Source organism: Sphaeramia orbicularis, chromosome 11, assembly GCF_902148855.1.
Source record: "Sphaeramia orbicularis chromosome 11, fSphaOr1.1, whole genome shotgun sequence".
NCBI classification, from domain to species: Eukaryota; Metazoa; Chordata; class Actinopteri; order Kurtiformes; family Apogonidae; genus Sphaeramia; species Sphaeramia orbicularis.
The window spans coordinates 54,843,680-54,863,678 of NC_043967.1; the positions used below are offsets into that span (position 1 = coordinate 54,843,680).

Genomic DNA, 19,999 nt, shown 5'->3' on the forward strand with positions numbered 1-19,999 from the left:
TAATCTTCTGTACAACAGTTTTCAATTGTACAGCTGCTTTATGTATGTAATCTATTCTTTTATTTTATTCTTTTATTTTATTTTTTCCCCTGTAAGTCACTTTGGAAAGAACCGTCTGCCAAATGCATGAATGTAAATGTAAAAACTTTTAGACAGAAGTTCCATGTAAGTCAATGGGACCAGGGTGTTTGGAGCAGCATCTAGTGGCCGTCAACGGTATTACAACTGTAAGATCCTTCCATATTTGCTTCATATTAGAGCTGAGGTCTTTACCTGTTGGTTTAAACTAAGCTCTGAAAGCTGGTGTGATGTTTTAATAGACTCTATGCAAACATTGTTGAATATTTGTGTTTCAGCTCTTTTTACAGTAACACATGTTCACAGGCGTCACTGTTCTTCCATCGTATTCACTTGTCCTGATCTGAAATCTTATCATTGCTGAAAACTGATGCATTGATGTTTATCTCTAATAAGAACAGACTTGAATTACAGTTTTCGTACTAGAGAAGTTCATATTGTTGAAGAATGTTTGAAGGATTGATCTTTGCTCAAATCTTGTAAAATGCTCCTGATTCTTTGGCAAAGTTTCTCCAGTTTTTACAGTTTATTCATGTTTATTCTGTTACAGTTTGATTTTTTTGTTTACTTGTGGGTTTATGTTTTATTTTGATGAGTTTGCTCTTTTTTAAATGCAGGTTGTCATTGGTTCACTATGGAAATGTCCTCAAGGGAAATGATGGATTCATGGTTTTTCTCTATTTTAGTCAAACTCTTTACTTTTGTTTGTTGGTTTTTATTGTGATTTGTGTGATTATAGTTGGAGTTTTTTTTAGGACAAAGTGGCACATTTGAAGTCTTCATCCTGGACTTGATGAAAAGATAAACTGTAAAATACCAGATGTAAACATTGTTCTGTAACATGTGTCATAGTTGCTACAGTTTAATACTTTCTACATGAATAAACCTGAGGACACACAACGTGATTGTCTTCAGTCATAATGGAAGGAAACCTGTCAACATTTGTCAATCCTCTTCTCATATGTTGAAAGAAGATAAGATAGAAAAGATAATCCTAATAATTCCTGTTACACTTCCTGTCTTAACTCTATTAAAAACAAACAAACAAAAAAAACTCTGAGCTGCAACTACTTTGTAAAGTTTTAACAAAGACCTATGTCCTGTTCATGTGTCATTTTGTTTTTCTCCTTATGTGCAAATGCAATGACATGAGGTTCACTGAGGAAAAGTCAACGTATCATCAAAACTATTCCTCGAAAGACACTTTTCTGTAAAGATACTGGAGAAGAGGTGTGTCTAAGCTCCGCCCCCTTACCTGACTCACCTGAGAGGAATTAGGAAATAGAGTTTGTTCCAGACAGGTGTCAGACACACAGACGGACAAACAAAGGATCAGATTCACCTTCAGACCAAACACAGTCCAACTACAGGAGAGAAAAGAGGAAAATCAGACACGGCTGCTTCGACCTGCTGACATTCAACACACTGAATGTGAGTTTACAACAACACCAGTCAAAGAGAAAGTGAAACTGAGTCAAACGGCGCAGAGAGACATTTGTACTGGGTCTGGATTTCCAGGTTCTAGATCAGTTGTTGGTACTGTTGTATTTTTACCTCCGTCGAGGTTATGTCTTTGCCGGCGTTGGTTTGTCTGTCTGTCTGTCCGTGTGCAAGAAAACTAAAAAACTTATGGACGGATTTGGATGAAAATTTCAGGAAATGTTGATACTGGCACAAGGAACAAATGATTAAATTTTGGTCATGATCGGGGGTGGGGGGGTGGGGGAACTGATCTGCCTTGGCGGAGGTCTGCGCTCTCCGAGTGCTTTTCTAGTTTGTACTTTGTCAAGCTTCTGAACATTTGTTGTGGAACACATTTCCCTGAGTGGGACAGTGAACATGAAGTTGAACCTTGATGAGGGAGGAGCCCTGACTGACTGAACCTGTGTTTTCATCTTCATTCTCAGACTAAATGGCTTCCAGATCAGAGGAAGATTACTGCTGTCCAGTCTGCCAGGATGTCTACAGAGATCCTGTTGTTCTGTCCTGCAGCCACAGCTTCTGTAAAGTCTGTCTGCAGAACTGGTGGAGAGAGAAACCCATCAGGGAGTGTCCAGTTTGTAAGAGAAGATCCTTAAAACGACCACCCTGTAATCTGGCCTTAAGGAATGTCTGTGAGTCGTTCTTACAACAGAGAAATCAGACAGATTCAGAGTCTGTCTGCAGTCTGCACTCAGAGAAACTCAAACTCTTCTGTCTGGATCATCAGCAGCCAGTTTGTCTCATCTGCAGAGACTCAAAAATACACAATGACCACAGATTCAGACCCATCGATGAAGCTGCTCAGGATCTCAGAGAGAAGCTCCAGAACTCCTTAAAACCCTTAAAGGACAAGTTACAGTCTTTAAATGAAGTGAAAGAGGAGTTTGGTGGAACAGCAGAACACATTGAGGTCCAGGCCCGACACACAGAGAGGCAGATTAAGGAGCAGTTTAAGAAGCTCCACCAGTTTCTCCAAGAGGAAGAGGAGTCCAGGATCAGAGCTCTGAGGGAGGAAGAGGAGCAGAAGAGTCAGAGGATGAAGGAGAAGATGGAGGCTGTGAGCAGAGAGATAGCAGCTCTGTCACAAACAATCCGAGCCACAGAGGACGAGCTGAGAGCTGAACACGTCTCATTCCTGCACAAATACAAGGCTGCAGTGGAAAGAGTGCAGCAGCGCCTCCTGCTGGAGGATCCACAGCTGGGCTCAGGAGCTCTGATAGACCAGGCCAAACATCTGGGCAACCTGAGCTTCAACATCTGGAACAACATGAAGGACATGGTCTCCTACACTCCTCTGGTTCTGGACCCAAACTCTGCAGGTTCAAACCTCATCCTGTCTGAAGATCTGACTGAGGTGAGAGAAGGAGATGAACAGAAGCTTCCACAGAATCCAGAGAGGTTTATGTACACAGTCCTGGGCTCTGAGGGTTTTAACTCTGGGACTCACAGCTGGGAGGTCGACGTCACAGACAATGAGGACTGGATTTTGGGTGTAAGAACAAAGTCTGACCAGGGGCTAAAAGATCAGGATGAAAGGTGGGGGATCAAGTTCGTCAGTGGTAAATACTATATACCATCATCATCAGGTGAACCCAGTGTTCTCCCAGTTCATAAAGTGTTTCAGAGGATCAGAGTGAATCTGGACTTTGACAGAGGAACACTGTCCTTCTCTGATCCTGATACAAACACACACATTCACACCTACACACACACTTTCACTGGAAAAACACTGTTTCCATATATTTATACTTTTGACCCAAACCCAGTGAAGATTTCACCTCTGAAGGTCTGTGTGACAGTGAAACAGCTCAAGTACAGATGAAGATGATGATGTTAAGTCTCTTTTCTTGAATAACAACAGAATATAAATGTACACAGTGACTGAAGTTGTGATTGTTCAGTGGATCAATAATGGACAGTCAGAGGAGAGTTTTACAGTTTCCACAGGTCTATTTGTGTTTCGAATGCTGCACTGTGGAGCTGATCAGTAAACTAGACACACTTATTTAACCCTTTAACCCCTGACGTGTCTGTGGTGAGCATTCTGAATGTATGATTTAATTTAAATATTCCTAAAAATTCAACCTTTTGCTCAGTAGGAAACATTTCAAAACGTGCTGATAGAATAGACCTTGTGTTTTCCATAGACATCTGAGCATGCTCAGTGCACCCCCCACCACCTGTGTAATGGGGGCAAAACACAGAACAGTGAGTGAGACTGACTGGCAACAAAAATAGATGGTTTGGGCTTTTTTTGTTTTTGTTTTTGTTTTTTTAAACCATTTTCCTTGTGGTTTTACTGTGATTTTTCTGAGGTTTTCAGTGTAACTGTTGTTTGGAGTTCACCGAGGTGCCAAAAAGCAGCTGGACTGATTTAGAAAAAATAGAGCCCAAAACAAAAACTACTGGGCCCAAATTCAAATACTTGTTGTTCAGTGTGTTCCAGTTCACACTTCATGTTCAACATCCTAAACTGATGTCCATTCTGAGTAGTTTATTTAGTCCAAACCTGTCAAACTTCAATTCCCCTCTTTTTCTTTTTCTGTTCTTCCTCCTGTTTTGACCCTGAAACACACAGTAAAACAAAACCACCGAAGAAAAGGAACACAAGCACATACTCACAGCAGCTTTAATGAACCTGAAACAGACACAAATTCACAGCAGCCTTTGTCATTGAAATGATGTCTCAGGTATGAAATGTTCCAACTGTTTTATTGTTTGCATGTGGATTTATGTTTTATTTTGATGAGTTTGCTCTTTTTTAAATGCACGTTGTCATTAGTTCACTATGGAAATGTCCTAAAGGGAAATGATGGAGTTATGTTTTTTCTCTATTTAAATCAAACTCTTTTCTTTTGTTTGTTGGTTTTTATTGTGATTTGTGTGATTACAGTTGGAGTTTTTTCGGACAGTGAGACATTTGAAGTCTTCACCTTGAACTCGATGAACAGATAAACTGTCAAATACCAGATGTAAACATTGTTCTGTAACATGTGTCATAGTTTACAGCCGTTCTAGTGATATGTGGACAGATAATAACAGCCACTGAATAAACTCCAAACTGAGTCTGATGTGTAAATGGGAAATATTCATGTCAATAAATTCATCAGAGACAATGAACACTCTGTCTGAGAACTGCTTTATTTCACATGTCATTACTTCTAAACTTTGTACAGTTTATTTACACTGAATGTGGTTCAGACCTTCATCTATATCGACTCCACAAATTTGTCTCATCAGCCACTAAAATCCATTTAATCAGAATTGAATTTACTACAGAACAGACTTTTCAGCATCTCCGACTGCACGTCTAATTAAACCACATTTACCAAATTTGAACCAGACACACAACTGTTAAAAAGTCACTGAGTTTTCAACATTTGGACTTAAAACCAAGAGGCTCAGATCATAAATAGACCGATATCAACAACCACTGGTCTGATAATCACAGAAGTATAAAGATATGTTCATATAAGAATCTCAAACACACTCTGAAAATCACAAATTTGGCCACAATATATAATCTAAGCCCTGCTGAACCTGCTTCACCCGGTTAAAAAGACAATAAAATCTCTGAGATGTAACTACCTGCTCCAAGTTTGAACAAAGACCTTTATCCTGTTTATGGGATGTTTTCTTTTGTTCCCCATATATAAATGTAATTAGATGAGATTCACTTAATTCATCCACTGAGGAAAAGTCAACGTATCATCAAAACTATTCCTCATCACACACTATTTGGCAAAGATACTGGAGAAGAGGTGTGTCTAAGCTCCACCCCTTTATCTGGCTCACCTGAAAAGAACAAGGAAACAGAGTTTGTTCCAGACGAGTGTCAGACACACAGACGGAGAAACAAAGGATCAGATTCACCTTCAGACCAAACACAGTCCAACTACAGGAGAGAAAAGAGGAAAATCAGACATGGCTGCTTCGACCTGCTGACATTCAACACACTGAATGTGAGTTTACAACAACACCAGTCAAAGAGAAAGTGAAACTGAGTCAAACGGAGCACAGACACATTTGTACTGGGTCTGGATTTCCAGGTTCTAGATCAGTCATTTACTGTTGGTACTGTTGTATTATCTGTACTTTGTCAAACTTGTGAACATTTGTTGTGGAACACATTTCCCTGAGTGGGACAGTGAACATAAAGTTGAGCCTTGATGAGGGAGGAGCCCTGACTGACTGAACCTGTGTTTTCATCTTCATTCTCAGACTAAATGGCTTCCAGATCAGATGAAGATTACTGCTGTCCAGTCTGCCAGGACGTCTACAGAGATCCTGTTGTTCTGTCCTGCAGCCACAGCTTCTGTAAAGTCTGTCTGCAGAACTGGTGGAAAGACAAACCCATCAAGGAGTGTCCAGTTTGTAAGAGAAGATCCTCAAAACGACCACCCTGTAATCTGGCCTTAAAGAATGTCTGTGAGTCGTTCTTACAACAGAGAAATCAGACAGATTCAGAGTCTGTCTGCAGTCTGCACTCAGAGAAACTCAAACTCTTCTGTCTGGATCATCAGCAGCCAGTTTGTCTCATCTGTCAAACCTCAAAAATACACAATGACCACAGATTCAGACCCATCGATGAAGCTGCTCAGGATCTCAGAGAGAAGCTCCAGAACTCCTTTAAACCCTTAAAGGACAAGTTAAAGTCTTTAAATGAAGTGAAAGAGGAGTTTGGTGGAACAGCAGAACACATTGAGGTCCAGGCCCGACACACAGAGAGGCAGATTAAGGAGCAGTTTAAGAAGCTCCACCAGTTTCTCCAAGAGGAAGAGGAGTCCAGGATCAGAGCTCTGAGGGAGGAAGAGGAGCATAAGAGTCAGAGGATGAAGGAGAAGATGGAGGCTGTGAGAAGAGAGATAGCAGCTCTGTCACAAACAATCCGAGCCACAGAGGACGAGCTGAGAGGTGAACACGTCTCATTCCTGCACAAATACAAGGCTGCAGTGGAAAGAGTGCAGCAGCACCTCCTGCTGGAGGATCCACAGCTGGGCTCAGGAGCTCTGATAGACCAGGCCAAACATCTGGGCAACCTGAGCTTCAACATCTGGAACAACATGAAGGACATGGTCTCCTACACTCCTCTGGTTCTGGACCCAAACTCTGCAGGTCCAAACCTCATCCTGTCTGAAGATCTGACTGAGGTGAGAAAAGGAAAAAAACGCAAGCTTCCACATAATCCAGAGAGGTTTGGAGATTTCCTTGTCCTGGGTTCTGAGGGTTTTAACTCAGGGACTCACAGCTGGGAGGTCGACGTCACAGACAATGAGGAGTGGGCATTGGGTGTAAGAACAAAGTCTGACCAGGGGAAGAAAGATCAGGATGAAAGGTGGGAGATCCATTTCTTCATTGATAAATACTATGTAACATCATCATCATCAGATAAAATCACTGTTCTCCCAGTTCATAAAGTGTTTCAGAGGATCAGACTGAATGTGGACTTTGACAGAGGAACACTGTCCTTCTCTGATCCTGATACAAACACACACATTTACACCTTCACACACACTTTCACTGGAAAAACACTGTTTCCATGTATTTACACCGGTTACTCAAACCCAGTGAAAATTTTCCCTCTGAAGGTCTGTGTGACAGTGAAACAGCTCAACTAAAGATGAAGATGAAGAAGTTAACTCTCTGTTACGACCCATAGGTGGGTCTAGGTGTCAATCTGTGGGCGTGTCCTTCTAGCTGTGCATTAGTGGTTGATGTGTTGTAGGTGCGGAGCCAGATCCCGCACACGGATTGGACCAGCCAGCCGGAGGAGGACCTATAAAGATGACGGAGCTCGGCCGGTCCATCGTCGCCGTTCTTCCACTCCCAACCCCGTCTTCATTCTGTTGATGTTCCTGGTTGCAGCAGTAGGGGTGGGCAGCGGTTTTCTTTCATCTCGTTTTCTCATGTTTAAGTAAGGGAGGTTAGACTTTGTATTTTGGTTTCTTTTCTTTTGCAGGTCATTCTCGTTTCTTGGGTTAGTAAAGTTATCTTTGTTATTTTGGCCTAAGCCCACCTTGAAGTCCCAGCTGCAGTTATTTTGAGTTTTCAGTACCTGTCTTTACACACTTTGTAAATAAATCACCCATTTGTTAAAATGCACAACCCACATCCTGGGGGTTTCTCTGTGGCTTGGGAGTGAGGAAAGGTGTCCACTAATTCATGCTATGCCCTAGGGTCCCCTAGCTGGGGGCGTAACATGAATTGGGGGCTCGTCCTTATTGCACGTTTGTTCTTTTGAGCGACTGATACAGGGATAAGTTGGTAAGTTTTTTTCTCTCTCTTTCTCTCTTGTGTGCAGTTCGTGGTTGTGACGGTGGCAGCCATGTTTGATTTAGATGACTTTGTCATGGCTCCCACATGGGATAAATTGGATTTATGTAAAAAAGCTGAGCTGTTGACTGTGGCCAATTTCTACAATATTAATGTGTCCTACTCTGATAAAAAGGCTGAGTTGTATCAGTGTTTGAGTGACAAATAGGTGGAGAAGGGAGTGCTGATGCGTTTGGCTGGGGCCACGGGTGTTGCTGTGGATGAGACGGAAGCGAAGGCACAGGCTGACGCAAATGATCGTAATTTGGATGTGCGTGTGTCTGCTGCTGCCGCTGCGCAGGGCGCCACTGGCAAATACGTTGTATTCTTTTTTGATAAAGGGGTATTAATGAGAAAGTGGACCCCTGGGTCCAGTGTGTGGAATTCAGTTCGACAGGTGGTTGTGCCAGCGCTGTTCCGCCAGCAAGTTCTGAATCTGGCCCATGATTCCAGTCTGGATGGACATCTTGGTGTTAGAAAAACATATAACCGCATTCTCCAACACTTCTTCTGGCCGGGTTCGAAGGGGGATGTGTCCAGTTATTATCGGTCTTGTCATGTTTGTCAGGTTGTAGGTAAACCAAACCAGCCTGTGCCACCGGCGCCCCTCCGTCCAATTCCAGTGATGGGGGAGCTGTGAAAGGCTAAGTACAAAGGCTGAACCCAAAAGCAAGACCACCAATAACCAGTAAGGTTTAGTGTTTTTATTAAACACTTTAACAGGGAATAATATACAACACAGAGATAATGTAACTTCTGTGAAGCCTCCGATTCCGGGAATAAACGTCTGGGCTGCGGGTGAATACGGCAGACGACCGGCCTGGCCGAGCCGGGAAAACCCCAACGGAATCCCCACTAGGGACAAACAGAGGGTGGTCACAAAACAAGCCAGGTCATACACGGATAAGCAGTCAAACAAGCAACGGTACATGAGGGACAGGCAGACTCACGGTAGTAATACAGGCGGAGGTCGAAGCACAGGTAATCAGTGGAGGCTGAGGTATTTAAAGGGAGCAGGCAGAGACAGAGTCGGGTACACGAACCAGGTCGAGAACAAGCAGGCAGGATAGGAACAGGCTGAATCGGTGGTCGAAGGACGAAAACAGGTCAAACACGGCAGACAAACGAACAGGATCCAAGTAATGCTGGTAAGTGAACACAACGAGTTGTAGAGCACAAACTGGCAAAGGAACAGGGGAAGACACAGGGTTTAAATACACAAGAGGGCGGGAAGACAATGAGACACAGGTGGAGATAATCAGGGAGGAGCAAGGTAATCAGGTGAAAGGTGAACACAAAAGGAAGTAAAGACAACAGACAAGACACATGAGGGAAACTTAACAAAATAAAACAGGAAATGACAAACAAAACAGAAAAGACAGACAAAGTCCAGAAGCCGACATGACAGGAGCCCTTTGAGTGTGTGCTGGTAGACTGCGTGGGTCCGCTGCCAAAAACTAAGTCGTGGCATCAGTATATTCTTACCATGATGTGTGCGGCCACACGCTACCCAGAAACCATGCTATTATGCACCATTAAGTCTAGAGCGGTTGTTAAAGTCCTGGTTAAGTTTTTTTCCATGTTCGGTTTGCCTAAAGTTGTCCAATCAGATCAAGGCTCTAATTTCATGTCCAAGGTGTTTTCACAGGTCATAGCAGAGCTTAAAATAAAACACCAGAAGTCCAGTCCATATCATCCGGAGTCGCAAGGAGTCTTGGAGCGGTTCCACCAAACACTTAAGTCTACGCTCCGGAAATTTTGTATTGATTCGGCCAAAGAGTAGGATGAGGGTCTTCCCCTCTTGTTGTTTGCGGAAAGGGAAACCACTCAGGAATCCCTCAGGTTCAGCCCAGCTGACCTGGTGTTCAGTTACACAGTGCGGGGACCTCTGTGTTTGTTAAAAGATAAGTGGCTTTCAGATGTCCCATGTGCAGAACACAATGTGTTAGATTATGTCCTTTCGTGAATGTTTGCATTACACCTGTGAAACTGCTCTGAAATCTGTCGCCGCTAGTCAGACCAAGATGAAAGAGCAGTTTGACAAGAAGGCTGAGGATAGAGTGTTTAGACCAGGTGACAAAGTATTGGTCCTGCAGCCAATGCCTGGGTCAGGGTTGCAGGCTCATTTTTCTGGCCCCTATGTAGTGGAGCAAAAGTTCTCAGAGACTGATTATGTGGTGCAGACACCCGACAGAAAACAAACTTCGTGGGTCTGCCATATTTATATGTTGAAACGTTATGTTGACTGGGCAGATGTGTCCCTGTCGCCTGTACAGGCTGCGCCTGAGCCTGTTGCTACGGTGTGTGTTCCAACTGATGGAGGATGGTCTCACTGAGAAAAACAGCGTCATGCCTTCTGCACCCTTGGGAAATTCAGCTATCATGAATAATTTAGACTCATATTTGTCTCACTTGCCTGAACCTGCCCGTCTTGATATCATCAAGCTGTTTAAAAATCATGTGCCACTGTTTTCTGATCACCCTCGTCAAACAACAGTTTTGCACCTTGACAAAGACGTTGAGGGACATGCACCAATAAACAACATGCTTACGTGTCAATCCTGCCAAAAGAGCTGTGATGCAGCAGGAAGTTAAGTATCTGCTGGAACATGGGTTAGCGGTACCGAGCTCAAGTGCCTGGAGCTCTCCCTGCCTACTGGTGCCCAAGCCTGATTCCACTCCGCACTTTTGTAATGATTATAGAAAAGTTAATTCGGTCACCAAACCAGACTCTTTTCCTCTTCCTAGGATGGAGGATTGTGTGGATAGAGTGGGTGCCGCCAAGTTTGTGACAAAACTTGATTGATTGAAGGGTTACTGGCAGGTTCCCCTAACTGAACGTGCATCTGAGATTTCTGCATTTGTAACACCTGATGTTTTCCTACAATATACTATAATGCCTTTTGGTTTAAGAAACACATCTGCCACGTTTCAAAGATTGATGCAGAAAGTCCTCATGGGTGTGAAAAACTGTGAGGCTTACCTAGACGATGTGGTGGTGTATTAGCATGTGGAGACACTTTTTGTAATATTTAACTGCCTTGATGAAACGTCCCTTACACTTAGTCTAGCAAAGTGTGAGTTTGGAAAAGCCACGGTCACATACCTGGGCAAGTAAGTCGGCCTGGGGCTGGTATGTCCAATTGAGGCAAAAGTTGCAAGCAGTGATTGATTATCCTGTACCTTGTACCGGAAGGGCATTGCGCAGCTTTCTGGGCATGTGTGGTTACTACAGAGGCTTTTGTCATAACTTAGCAGATGTTGTAGCTCCTCTTACCAGCCTCTCTAGCCCCAAAACAGAGTTTATGTGGTCTCCAGCCTGCCAGCATGCTTTTGAGGCTGCAAAAGCTTTGCTGTGCAGCACTCCAGTGTTGTCAGCCAGGGACGTAAAACCTCTGTTCTTGAATAACAACAGAATATAAATGTACACAGTGACTGAAGTTGTGATTGTTCAGTGGATCAATAATGGACAGTCAGAGGAGAGTTTTACAGTTTCCACAGGTCTATTTGTGTTTAGAATGCTGCACTGTGGAGCTGATCCATAAACTAGACACACTTATTTAACCCTTTAACCCCTGATGTGTCTGTGGTGAGCATTCTGAATGTATGATTTAATTTAGATATTCCTAAAAATTCAACCCTTTGCTCAGTAAGAAACATTTCAAAACGTGCTGATAGAATAGACCTTGTGTTTTGTGTAGACATATGAGCATGCACAGTGTACCCCCCGCTGCTGTGTAATGGGGTCAAAACACAGAGCAGTCAGTGAGACTGACCGGCAACAAAAATAGATAGTTTGTGCTTTTTTTTTTTTTACACTCTTTTTCTTGTGGTTTTATTGTAATTTTTCTGAGTTTTGTCTGTGTAACTGCTTTTTGAGTTCAACCAGGTGCCAAAAAGCAATTGGACTGATTTAGAAAAAATAGAGTCCAAAACAAAAACTACTGGACCCAAATTCAAATACTTGTTGTTCAGTGTGTTCCAGTTCACACTTCATATTCAACATCCTAAGTTGATGTACATTCTGAGCAGTGGCGGCTTCTCGTCTTTCAGGCAGGGGAAGCTCATTGTCGGCTTACATCAAAAAAATTGTCAAGTTATTTAAACATAAATTTGGCCCTCCGTGCCTTTTTAAGAAAATGGTCAGTGACCTTATCCTACCAAGTAGGCGTCTTTTCCAGGGACTTGATAGCTAGTTCACTCTGACCTAGCCAACAGTACGACTGATTTAACTATCTACAAAACGATATTAAACTCAAACAAGAAATGATTAAAGGTGGGGTCTGAGATGTTTTCCTGGAGCATGTTTTATTATATTCCTTAAAATCCCCTTCACACCCCGATTACAACTAATTCATTAAATGCTCTAACACAAAAATTAAAAACATCAGTCACCTGTGGAACAGGTAGGGCTGAAAAAACACCATCCAATCATTTTGAACGCCCACTAATGCACTAACATAAACCAGTAGAAAATGTAACATTAGTCACATAGGTCTGAACTGGGGCTGTTCTGTTTGAGGGGGGTTGTTCGAGGAGACTGAATGAGGGATACGCCAGTCGGAGGCTCAGCCGGGGCCGTAGTCGGGGTAGGAGCCCGAGGCATACAGGACCGGAGCAGGGGGCGGAGCCTCAGCCGGTGTTGGAGACGGTTTGGCCGGACCAGACCGTAGACGGCGTCGGAGCCCAACCCGGGTACGGAGCAGAGCCGGTGAATTGTTGCCGTGCAGTGCTCGTGAACCCTCGGGAACAAGCATTGCGTGTGCCACCACTCTGGAGGTGTGGCTTCAGAGGGACGTCTGAAGAAAGGGGTTTGGACTGTTGAACTGAGTATTTTCAAAATGTAGCTAGCTCGAGCTGTTTTTCCAAGATCTCAGACCCCACCTTTAAATTATGTAACTGAAACAAGAAAACGTTGAAATTATGTTAAATTGAAACAAGGAAGTACAATGAGTGTGTTTTATTTCCAGTGCAAGAAATGAACAAGTAATTTCGTAGTGCTTCCTCTCTCGATTTCACAGCAGAATGCGCAACAGCATTAAACTGAACTGTGTCAGTGAAGCAGGAGATCTGAAAACAGCTGTCAGTCAAATGGGATTCAGCCTTTCGACCGATCCTCCAATCAGCACATGGAATCTCAGTGTCCAGCCTGGCTGAGCTCCGCCCACAGCTCCATTCACCCCCAGAGACGCAGAGTGTCCAGGGGTGGGACAACATCATGGCATTTATCCAATTACTGTCCAGTTTTGGGGCAATGAAAAAACCAGTTCCACTCAGTCCCATTGAAGTGCATGGACGCTGAGTATCTACGGACAAATGCACTGAGCAGAGATGGAATGAGAAAACAGAGACACGGGAATGGAGGAGAAGTGAACAACATCCAGTCCACTGATTTGGGATAAAACTGATTCTGAACCAACTGGTCTGTGAGATGAACGTGTTCAAACACATTTTGAGTCAATGAAATGTCAACAGAACCGTACATATCTGACCATTTAATTTTCATAATTTTAGGAGAAGCTGAGCTTCCCTTGCAGTCTGTGAGAAATCGCCTCTGATTCTGAGTGCTTTATTTGTTTCAAACCTTTCAAACTTAAATTCCTCTCTTTGTCTTTTCCTGTTCTTCCACCTGTTTTGACCCTACAACACAGAGTAAAACAAAACCACTGAAGAAAAGGAACACGAGCACATACTCACAGCAGCTTTAATGAACCTGAAACAGACACAAATTCACAGCAGCCTTTTTCATTGAAATAATGTCTCAGGGGTCAAAGGGTTAATGCATCCTCTGTCTTTGTTCATGTATGAAATGTTCCAACTCAAGGAAAACTGTAGAAAACAAACAAAGTTATCAAATCTGCCTGAATTCAGTTACTTAAATAAGAAAAGTGCTGGTCAGCTGATGTTTTCAGTGTGTATGATAAAGTGCTATTGCACATATACACTGGTTTATGAACATTTATCCAATAGATTTGTAAATGTTCTAGTATATAGAACCTAAAGAAGGGAATATACTCTAATGTACAGTGTTTTGAAGTAGATCTGGTAGCTCTGACACAAACATTCCTTTGGACTAAAACCCATTCACTCATTAATTCTCACTATTTCACATTTTAACCCCAGAAAATATTTGGAAACTACAGCCAACCAGCATTTGGACTGAATTTGTCTGTATTAGTGAGTCACTACTTTTATTATGGAGGCATTTAATGTTCAGACCAGGGTTATTAGAGAGTCCACATACACAGATGAGACCAGAATGACTTTTGGGGAAAAAAAAACAAAAAACATTTTTATGTCTTTTTAATGTATTCTTATATTCTAGTCTATCATTTTGCTTTTTTATTCTTCTGTACAACACTGTTTTCAATTGTACATTTGCTTTATGTCTGTAATCTATTCTTATATTTTATTCTTTTACTTTGGTTCATCCCCTGTAAGTCGCTTTGGAAAGAATCGTCTGCCAAATGCATGAATGTAAATGTAATGTAAATGTAAAAAACTTTTAAACAGAAGTTCCATGTAAGTCAATGGGAGCCGGGGTGTTTGGAGCAGCATCTAGTGGCCGTCAGCGGTATTACAACTTTAAGATCCTTCCATATTTGCTTCATTTTAGAGCTGAGGTCTTTACCTGTTGGTTTAAACTAAGCTCTGAAAGCTGGTGTGATGTTTTAATAGACTCTATGCAAACATTGTTGAATATTTGTTTCAGCTCTTTTTACAGTAACACATGTTCACAGGCGTCACTGTTCTTCCATCGTATTCACTTGTCCTGATCTGAAATCTTATCATTACTGAAAACTGATGCATTGATGTTTATCTCTAATAAGAACAGACTTGAATTACAGTTTTTGTACTAGAGAAGTTCATATTGTTGAAGAATGTTTGAAGTATTGATCTTTGCTTGAATCTTGTAAAATGCTCCTGATTCTTTGGTAAAGTTTCTCCAGTTTTTACAGTTTATTCATGTTTATTCTGTTACAGTTTGATTTTTTTGTTTACTTGTGGGTTTATGTTTTATTTTGATGAGTTTGCTCTTTTTTAAATGCAGGTTGTCATTGGTTCACTATGGAAATGTCCTCAAGGGAAATGATGGATTCATGGCTTTTCTCTATTTTAGTCAAACTCTTTGCTTTTGTTTGTTGGTTTTTATTGTGATTTGTGTGATTATAGTTGGAGTTTTTTTAGGACAAAGTGAAACATTTGAAGTCTTCATCTCAGACTTGATGAACAGATAAACTGTCAAATACCAGATGTAAACACTGTTCTGTAACATGTGTCATAGTTTACAGCCGTTCTAGTGATATGTGGACAGATAATAACAGCCGCTGAATAAACTCCAAACTGAGTCTGATGTGTAAATGGGAAATATTCATGTCAATAAATTCATCAGAGACAATGAACACTGTCTGAGAACTGCTTTATTTCACATGTCATTATTTCTAAACTTTGTACAGTTGATTTACACTGAATGTGGTTCAGACCTTCATCTATACTGACTCCACAAATTTGTCTCATCAGCCACTAAAATTCATTTAATTAGAATTTACTTTACTACAGAACAGACTTTTCAGCATCTCTGACTGCACGTCTAATTAAACCACATTTACCAAAGCTGAACCAGAAACACAACTGTTAAAAAGTCACTGAGTTTTCAACATTTTGACTTAAAACCAAGAGGCTCAGATCATAAATAGACCAATATCAACAACCACTGGTCTGATAATCACAGAAGTATAAAGATATGTTCATATAAGAATCTCAAACACACTCTGAAAATCACAAATTTACAAATTTAATTACAATTGAGTTTAATCAGAGCAAAACACTTTCTGTACATTACAATACCTTCACTTTACAGGTTCTTTAAGTTGGAACATTCATAAATCTATTGGATAAACAGACACAAACCAATATATTTGTGGAATAACACTTTATCATACACACTTAAAACATCAGCTGACCAGAACTGGCAGATTTTTTTTTTGCTTGAATTAAGTAAAAAAAAAATCTTGAATTAAGCAAAAACAATCTGCCAATGGAACAACTGAAAAATATCTTGGTATGATTTCTTGAAATAAGATTTTCCAGATCTATTGTCTAAAAATAAGTTCTTATATCTCACTGAAAAGTTACGCTTTAGGTCAGGGGTGTCAAACATGCGGCCCAGGGGCCAAATGCGGCCCGCCAAAGGGTCCAGTTCAGCCCCTGGGATGTTTTTGCCAAGTGCAAAAATTCCACAGTCTTGAATTGAATTAAGCAAAAATAATTTATCTTAAATTAAGGAAAAAATCTTGAATGACCCTGACCTTGTTATGACCCTGGGTCATAATTTGTCCATTTATGTGTGTTTTCTGTTTAGTGTGTGTGTTCTCCCCCGTCCAGTCTGTGTGCTGTGCCCTTTTGTTTCTGGTTTGTGTTGCAGGTTGCTGATTGGTGGAAGGTGATATCCCGGCCCCTTTAAAAATGGCCCTGGAGCTTCCGTCCGTCCTCTCTCTTGCCTCCTGCCAGCTCTCAACCCTGTGTTCTGTGTGCGACCGTCAGTCTTTGTGTGCTCGTGTGACACTTCGATTGTACATAGTTGTAAATAGTTTTTTTGTAAATTGAACCTTTTTCTGGTAGAGCAGGCTGGCTCTTTTGTTTTCCCGTTTTCTCCTGTTTTTGGTTAAAAAGTTCAGGTTAGTTTTCTGTATTTTATTTCTTGCATTTATTTTGGATTAGGTAAGTTAGCTTGAACTCCTCAGAAGATATTTTGTTTGTTGTTTTAGCCGCTCCCTCCCCTAACCCTTCCTTAGTTGTTTAGTAAAAAAAAAATAACAGTAATAAATATTGTGAATTTTAGTTTGTGACTGACGTGTGTGCTTGGGAGCAGGGAGGGGACAAAACTGAGCACATTATGTTCGCCCTAGTGAACCCCTAGGCCGGGGCGTAACATAAGCCAAAAAAAATCCTCAATTAAGTAAAAAAAAAATCTTCAATTAAGCAAAAAAAAACAACTATTCAATTAAATAAAAAAAAAAAAAAAAAATCTTCAGTTAAGCGAAAAAAAATCTCAAATTTAGCAAAAAATCTTGAATTAAGCAAAAAAAAAAAAAAATCTTCAATTAAGTTAAAAAAAATCTTCAATTAAGACAAAAAAAATCTAGAATTAACTTAATTTTTTTTTTTTTTTTAGTGCAAATAATAGCATTACATTATGAAAATATTAACATTTACAAACTATCCTGTGACACTAAAATGTGAATAACCTGAACAAATATGAACAACCTGAAATGCCTAAAGAAAATTAAGCACAATTGTAACAATTTTTCTGCCTGTTCCTCAGTGTTTAGCGTCATTGTAGATCTGATCCATATTGCACATGGACAAATGATAAGTTGAGGAATAATATTGTTAAAATTGCATTAAATGTTCTTATGTTTTTTTATTTAAATTTCAGTTTGTTTGTTTTTTTGGGTTTTTTTTTTTGGATAGTTTATAAAAGTAAGTATTTTCACAATTTAATGGGTTTTTTTTACACTAAAACAAAGACAAAAATTTGGAGTTATCATTATTTCCAAGTTATTATGTTATTATTTTTCTGGTCCGGCCCACTTCAGATCAAATTTAGCTGAATATGGCCCCTGAACTAAAATGAGTTTGACACCCCTGCTTTAGGTTATTGTGTCTTATTTTGTGTGATGACATATTTAGACTAGAAATGAGGAAAAATACACTTGGTAAGATTTAGATTTTTTGCAGTGTAGGTTTTTAACTGTTTAAACATGCATCTGGAAATAAAAAATAGTAGGTAAAATGCTCCTGCTGCCTTATGAAGATGCAGTAAATATGATGCTCAATATTTGCTGTGCGATTGTAAAAATACATGAACTTTTTTTTTTTTTTTTTACATATATACTTTAAAGTCAGTGTATTCATAGATGTGTTTTCAGGTGTTGACCACTAGAATGCAGAACATTCAAACAAATGCAGTCATTTTAGTCTCTGTAATGGAAGAGGTTTCTATCAACACTCTGGAAAATCTGAAGCAAAAACACAAAAGTCACTGAATTGGGGATAAAAATCATATATTGTTACATATGTGAGAATGTATGAGACAACAGACCACACTCGTACAAAGCCTGGCCCCCTGCTGTCTTTTTCAGAAGAGAATTACAGAGCTAATATACAGTCAATCAGGTCTATATTCGGTCAACTCCACCCATGTACACATTTTACCTTAAACAGTAAAAGGGACACTTGAACAATAGAGAGAGTAGATGGAAAAGCCCTGACATGTCACTTTGAACAAGCTTGACATGTTTGACATGTTACACAGCAGGCGGCCAAAAGTTACACAATATTTAAAATGAGAAAATAGAATAGAAAAATAAATAAATAAATAAATAAATAAATAAATAAATAAATAAAATGAGAAAATAGCATGGCAACATTCTTTTCTCTGTCATCTCCTGTAGTACATTCCTGCTTATTTGCTGCTGATAACTGTTATATGAATGTGTTTCATTGACAATTTATATTAATTAATCATACTTGATTTTTCCTAAAAAGTCAACAAAGCGTTCTTTATCGAAGAGTCAAAGCGTCTGTGCTGAGGTGGGCTTTGTGACTGGCTTCAGAAGAATGACATAAAACCATCACATTTTGTTGCTTCAGTGTTTTAGTCTGGATGTTTTTCACACAAATAACTCAGATACTGCTGCGTCTGGCAAACTTTGATCTGAAAAAAAAAAAACAAAAAAAAAAACAATATAGAATGGATGAAGATAATAAATATTCACTGTCATCAAACATTAAGACACCGACTATTTAATGACTGACATTAAATGAACATATATGGTGTAAAATCAATTAGTTTTTAGTGCATAAAAGTGTGAATATTCATAACAATCAACATTACTGTGTTCTCTGAACTGTGTGAGTGTGTGCAGTATCTTCCAGCTGCAGCCGTCACTTCAGTTTCTGTTCAGTCTGAAGGTTTTTGTACGACGGTTTTTCACTGTGTGAACACATACTGACTGTTGATATAGTAAAGAGCTTGACAGTAATAAACTCCTGCATCTTCAGCCTGGACATTACTGATGGTCAGAGTGAAGTCGATTTTATTGTCTGCTCCACTTCCACTGAATCTGGAGGAGATTCCACTGAATCTAGTGGATATGTTGTGGATCAGGAGTTCAGGACTTTCTCCAGGTTTCTGCTGGTACCAGCTTAGGAGATACCCCTCTTTAAACTCATATAATGCTGGATTTGTCTTACACTCAATAGACACAGTTTGACCTGGTCGGACTGATTTTGCCGCCGGTTGAGTCACAACAACACTTTGTCCAACAGACCCTGAGGAGACAGAAGAAACACTGGACATGAGACGGTGAGGTGGAACTCAGCTACACTCCAAATGATGGTCACATCACACAAACATGATTTTCCTCACCCTGAGTGAAGCAGAGGAGAGTCCAGATGAGGACGGAGACCAAAGGCATGGTTGTGATGAGGAGGATTTGTGTGTGTTGTGTTGTGATGAAGGACAGCTGTCAGTCATCCACAGTTCCAGTGTCAGGACTATAAACTCTCCCAGAGCACTGGAGCATGGTGCTGCTGATGCAAAGTCACTGTATGGAAATCAGGACTCACTCCAACAGGGACTCTGAGATTTACTCATCAATCAGTACATTTATGTTACATTGATTAGTAATGTTTTTGCCTCGTCAATCAAGGGGCGGGAGTATCTTATTTCCACTTAATCCCATTTCTTTTGTGTATCTATATATATATCTATACCTATCTATATCTATATATGTATGTATGTATGTGTATATACAGTGTGTGTGTGTGTGTGTGTGTGTGTGATAATCTGAACTGTTTAACACCTGTTGATCCATTAATCCTATCAAAAAATGTCAATAATTGGTGTAAAATACAGTTCTTCATCTTTTCATGGTCATCAGATTTGACCCATTTGGACGTTCAGAGGTTCTGTAGTTACCATGGAAACACAGTCATCTTCTACAACATTAGAACTGGATCAATGACAGTGGATGAAGACACTGGGTTTATGTTCAGTTAATGAGAGATTTTACTGAAAAAGTCACTATTTCTTCAATTTTCTCTGTTTGATATAATAACC

The 19,999-nt window shown here is 40.4% G+C and overlaps 2 protein-coding genes and 1 gene segment (V, D, J or C); all 3 read left to right on the forward strand.

Annotated features, from left to right (window-relative positions):
- Nucleotides 1-19,999, forward strand: part of LOC115427909 (Ig kappa chain V region Mem5-like) — a 96,556-nt gene that overhangs the window by 69,675 nt on the left and 6,882 nt on the right.
- On the forward strand, nucleotides 1,339-3,664 carry LOC115427891 (tripartite motif-containing protein 35-like). Its single transcript, XM_030146623.1, has 2 exons — nucleotides 1,339-1,509; nucleotides 1,986-3,664. Exon 2 carries the CDS (start codon nucleotides 1,991-1,993, stop codon nucleotides 3,380-3,382), a length of 1,392 nt encoding a protein of 463 aa, XP_030002483.1. The 5' UTR covers nucleotides 1,339-1,509; nucleotides 1,986-1,990; the 3' UTR covers nucleotides 3,383-3,664.
- Nucleotides 5,374-8,681, forward strand: LOC115427894 (tripartite motif-containing protein 35-like). Its single transcript, XM_030146625.1, has 3 exons — nucleotides 5,374-5,522; nucleotides 5,782-6,895; nucleotides 7,286-8,681. Exons 2-3 carry the CDS (start codon nucleotides 5,787-5,789, stop codon nucleotides 7,476-7,478), a joined length of 1,302 nt encoding a protein of 433 aa, XP_030002485.1. The 5' UTR covers nucleotides 5,374-5,522; nucleotides 5,782-5,786; the 3' UTR covers nucleotides 7,479-8,681.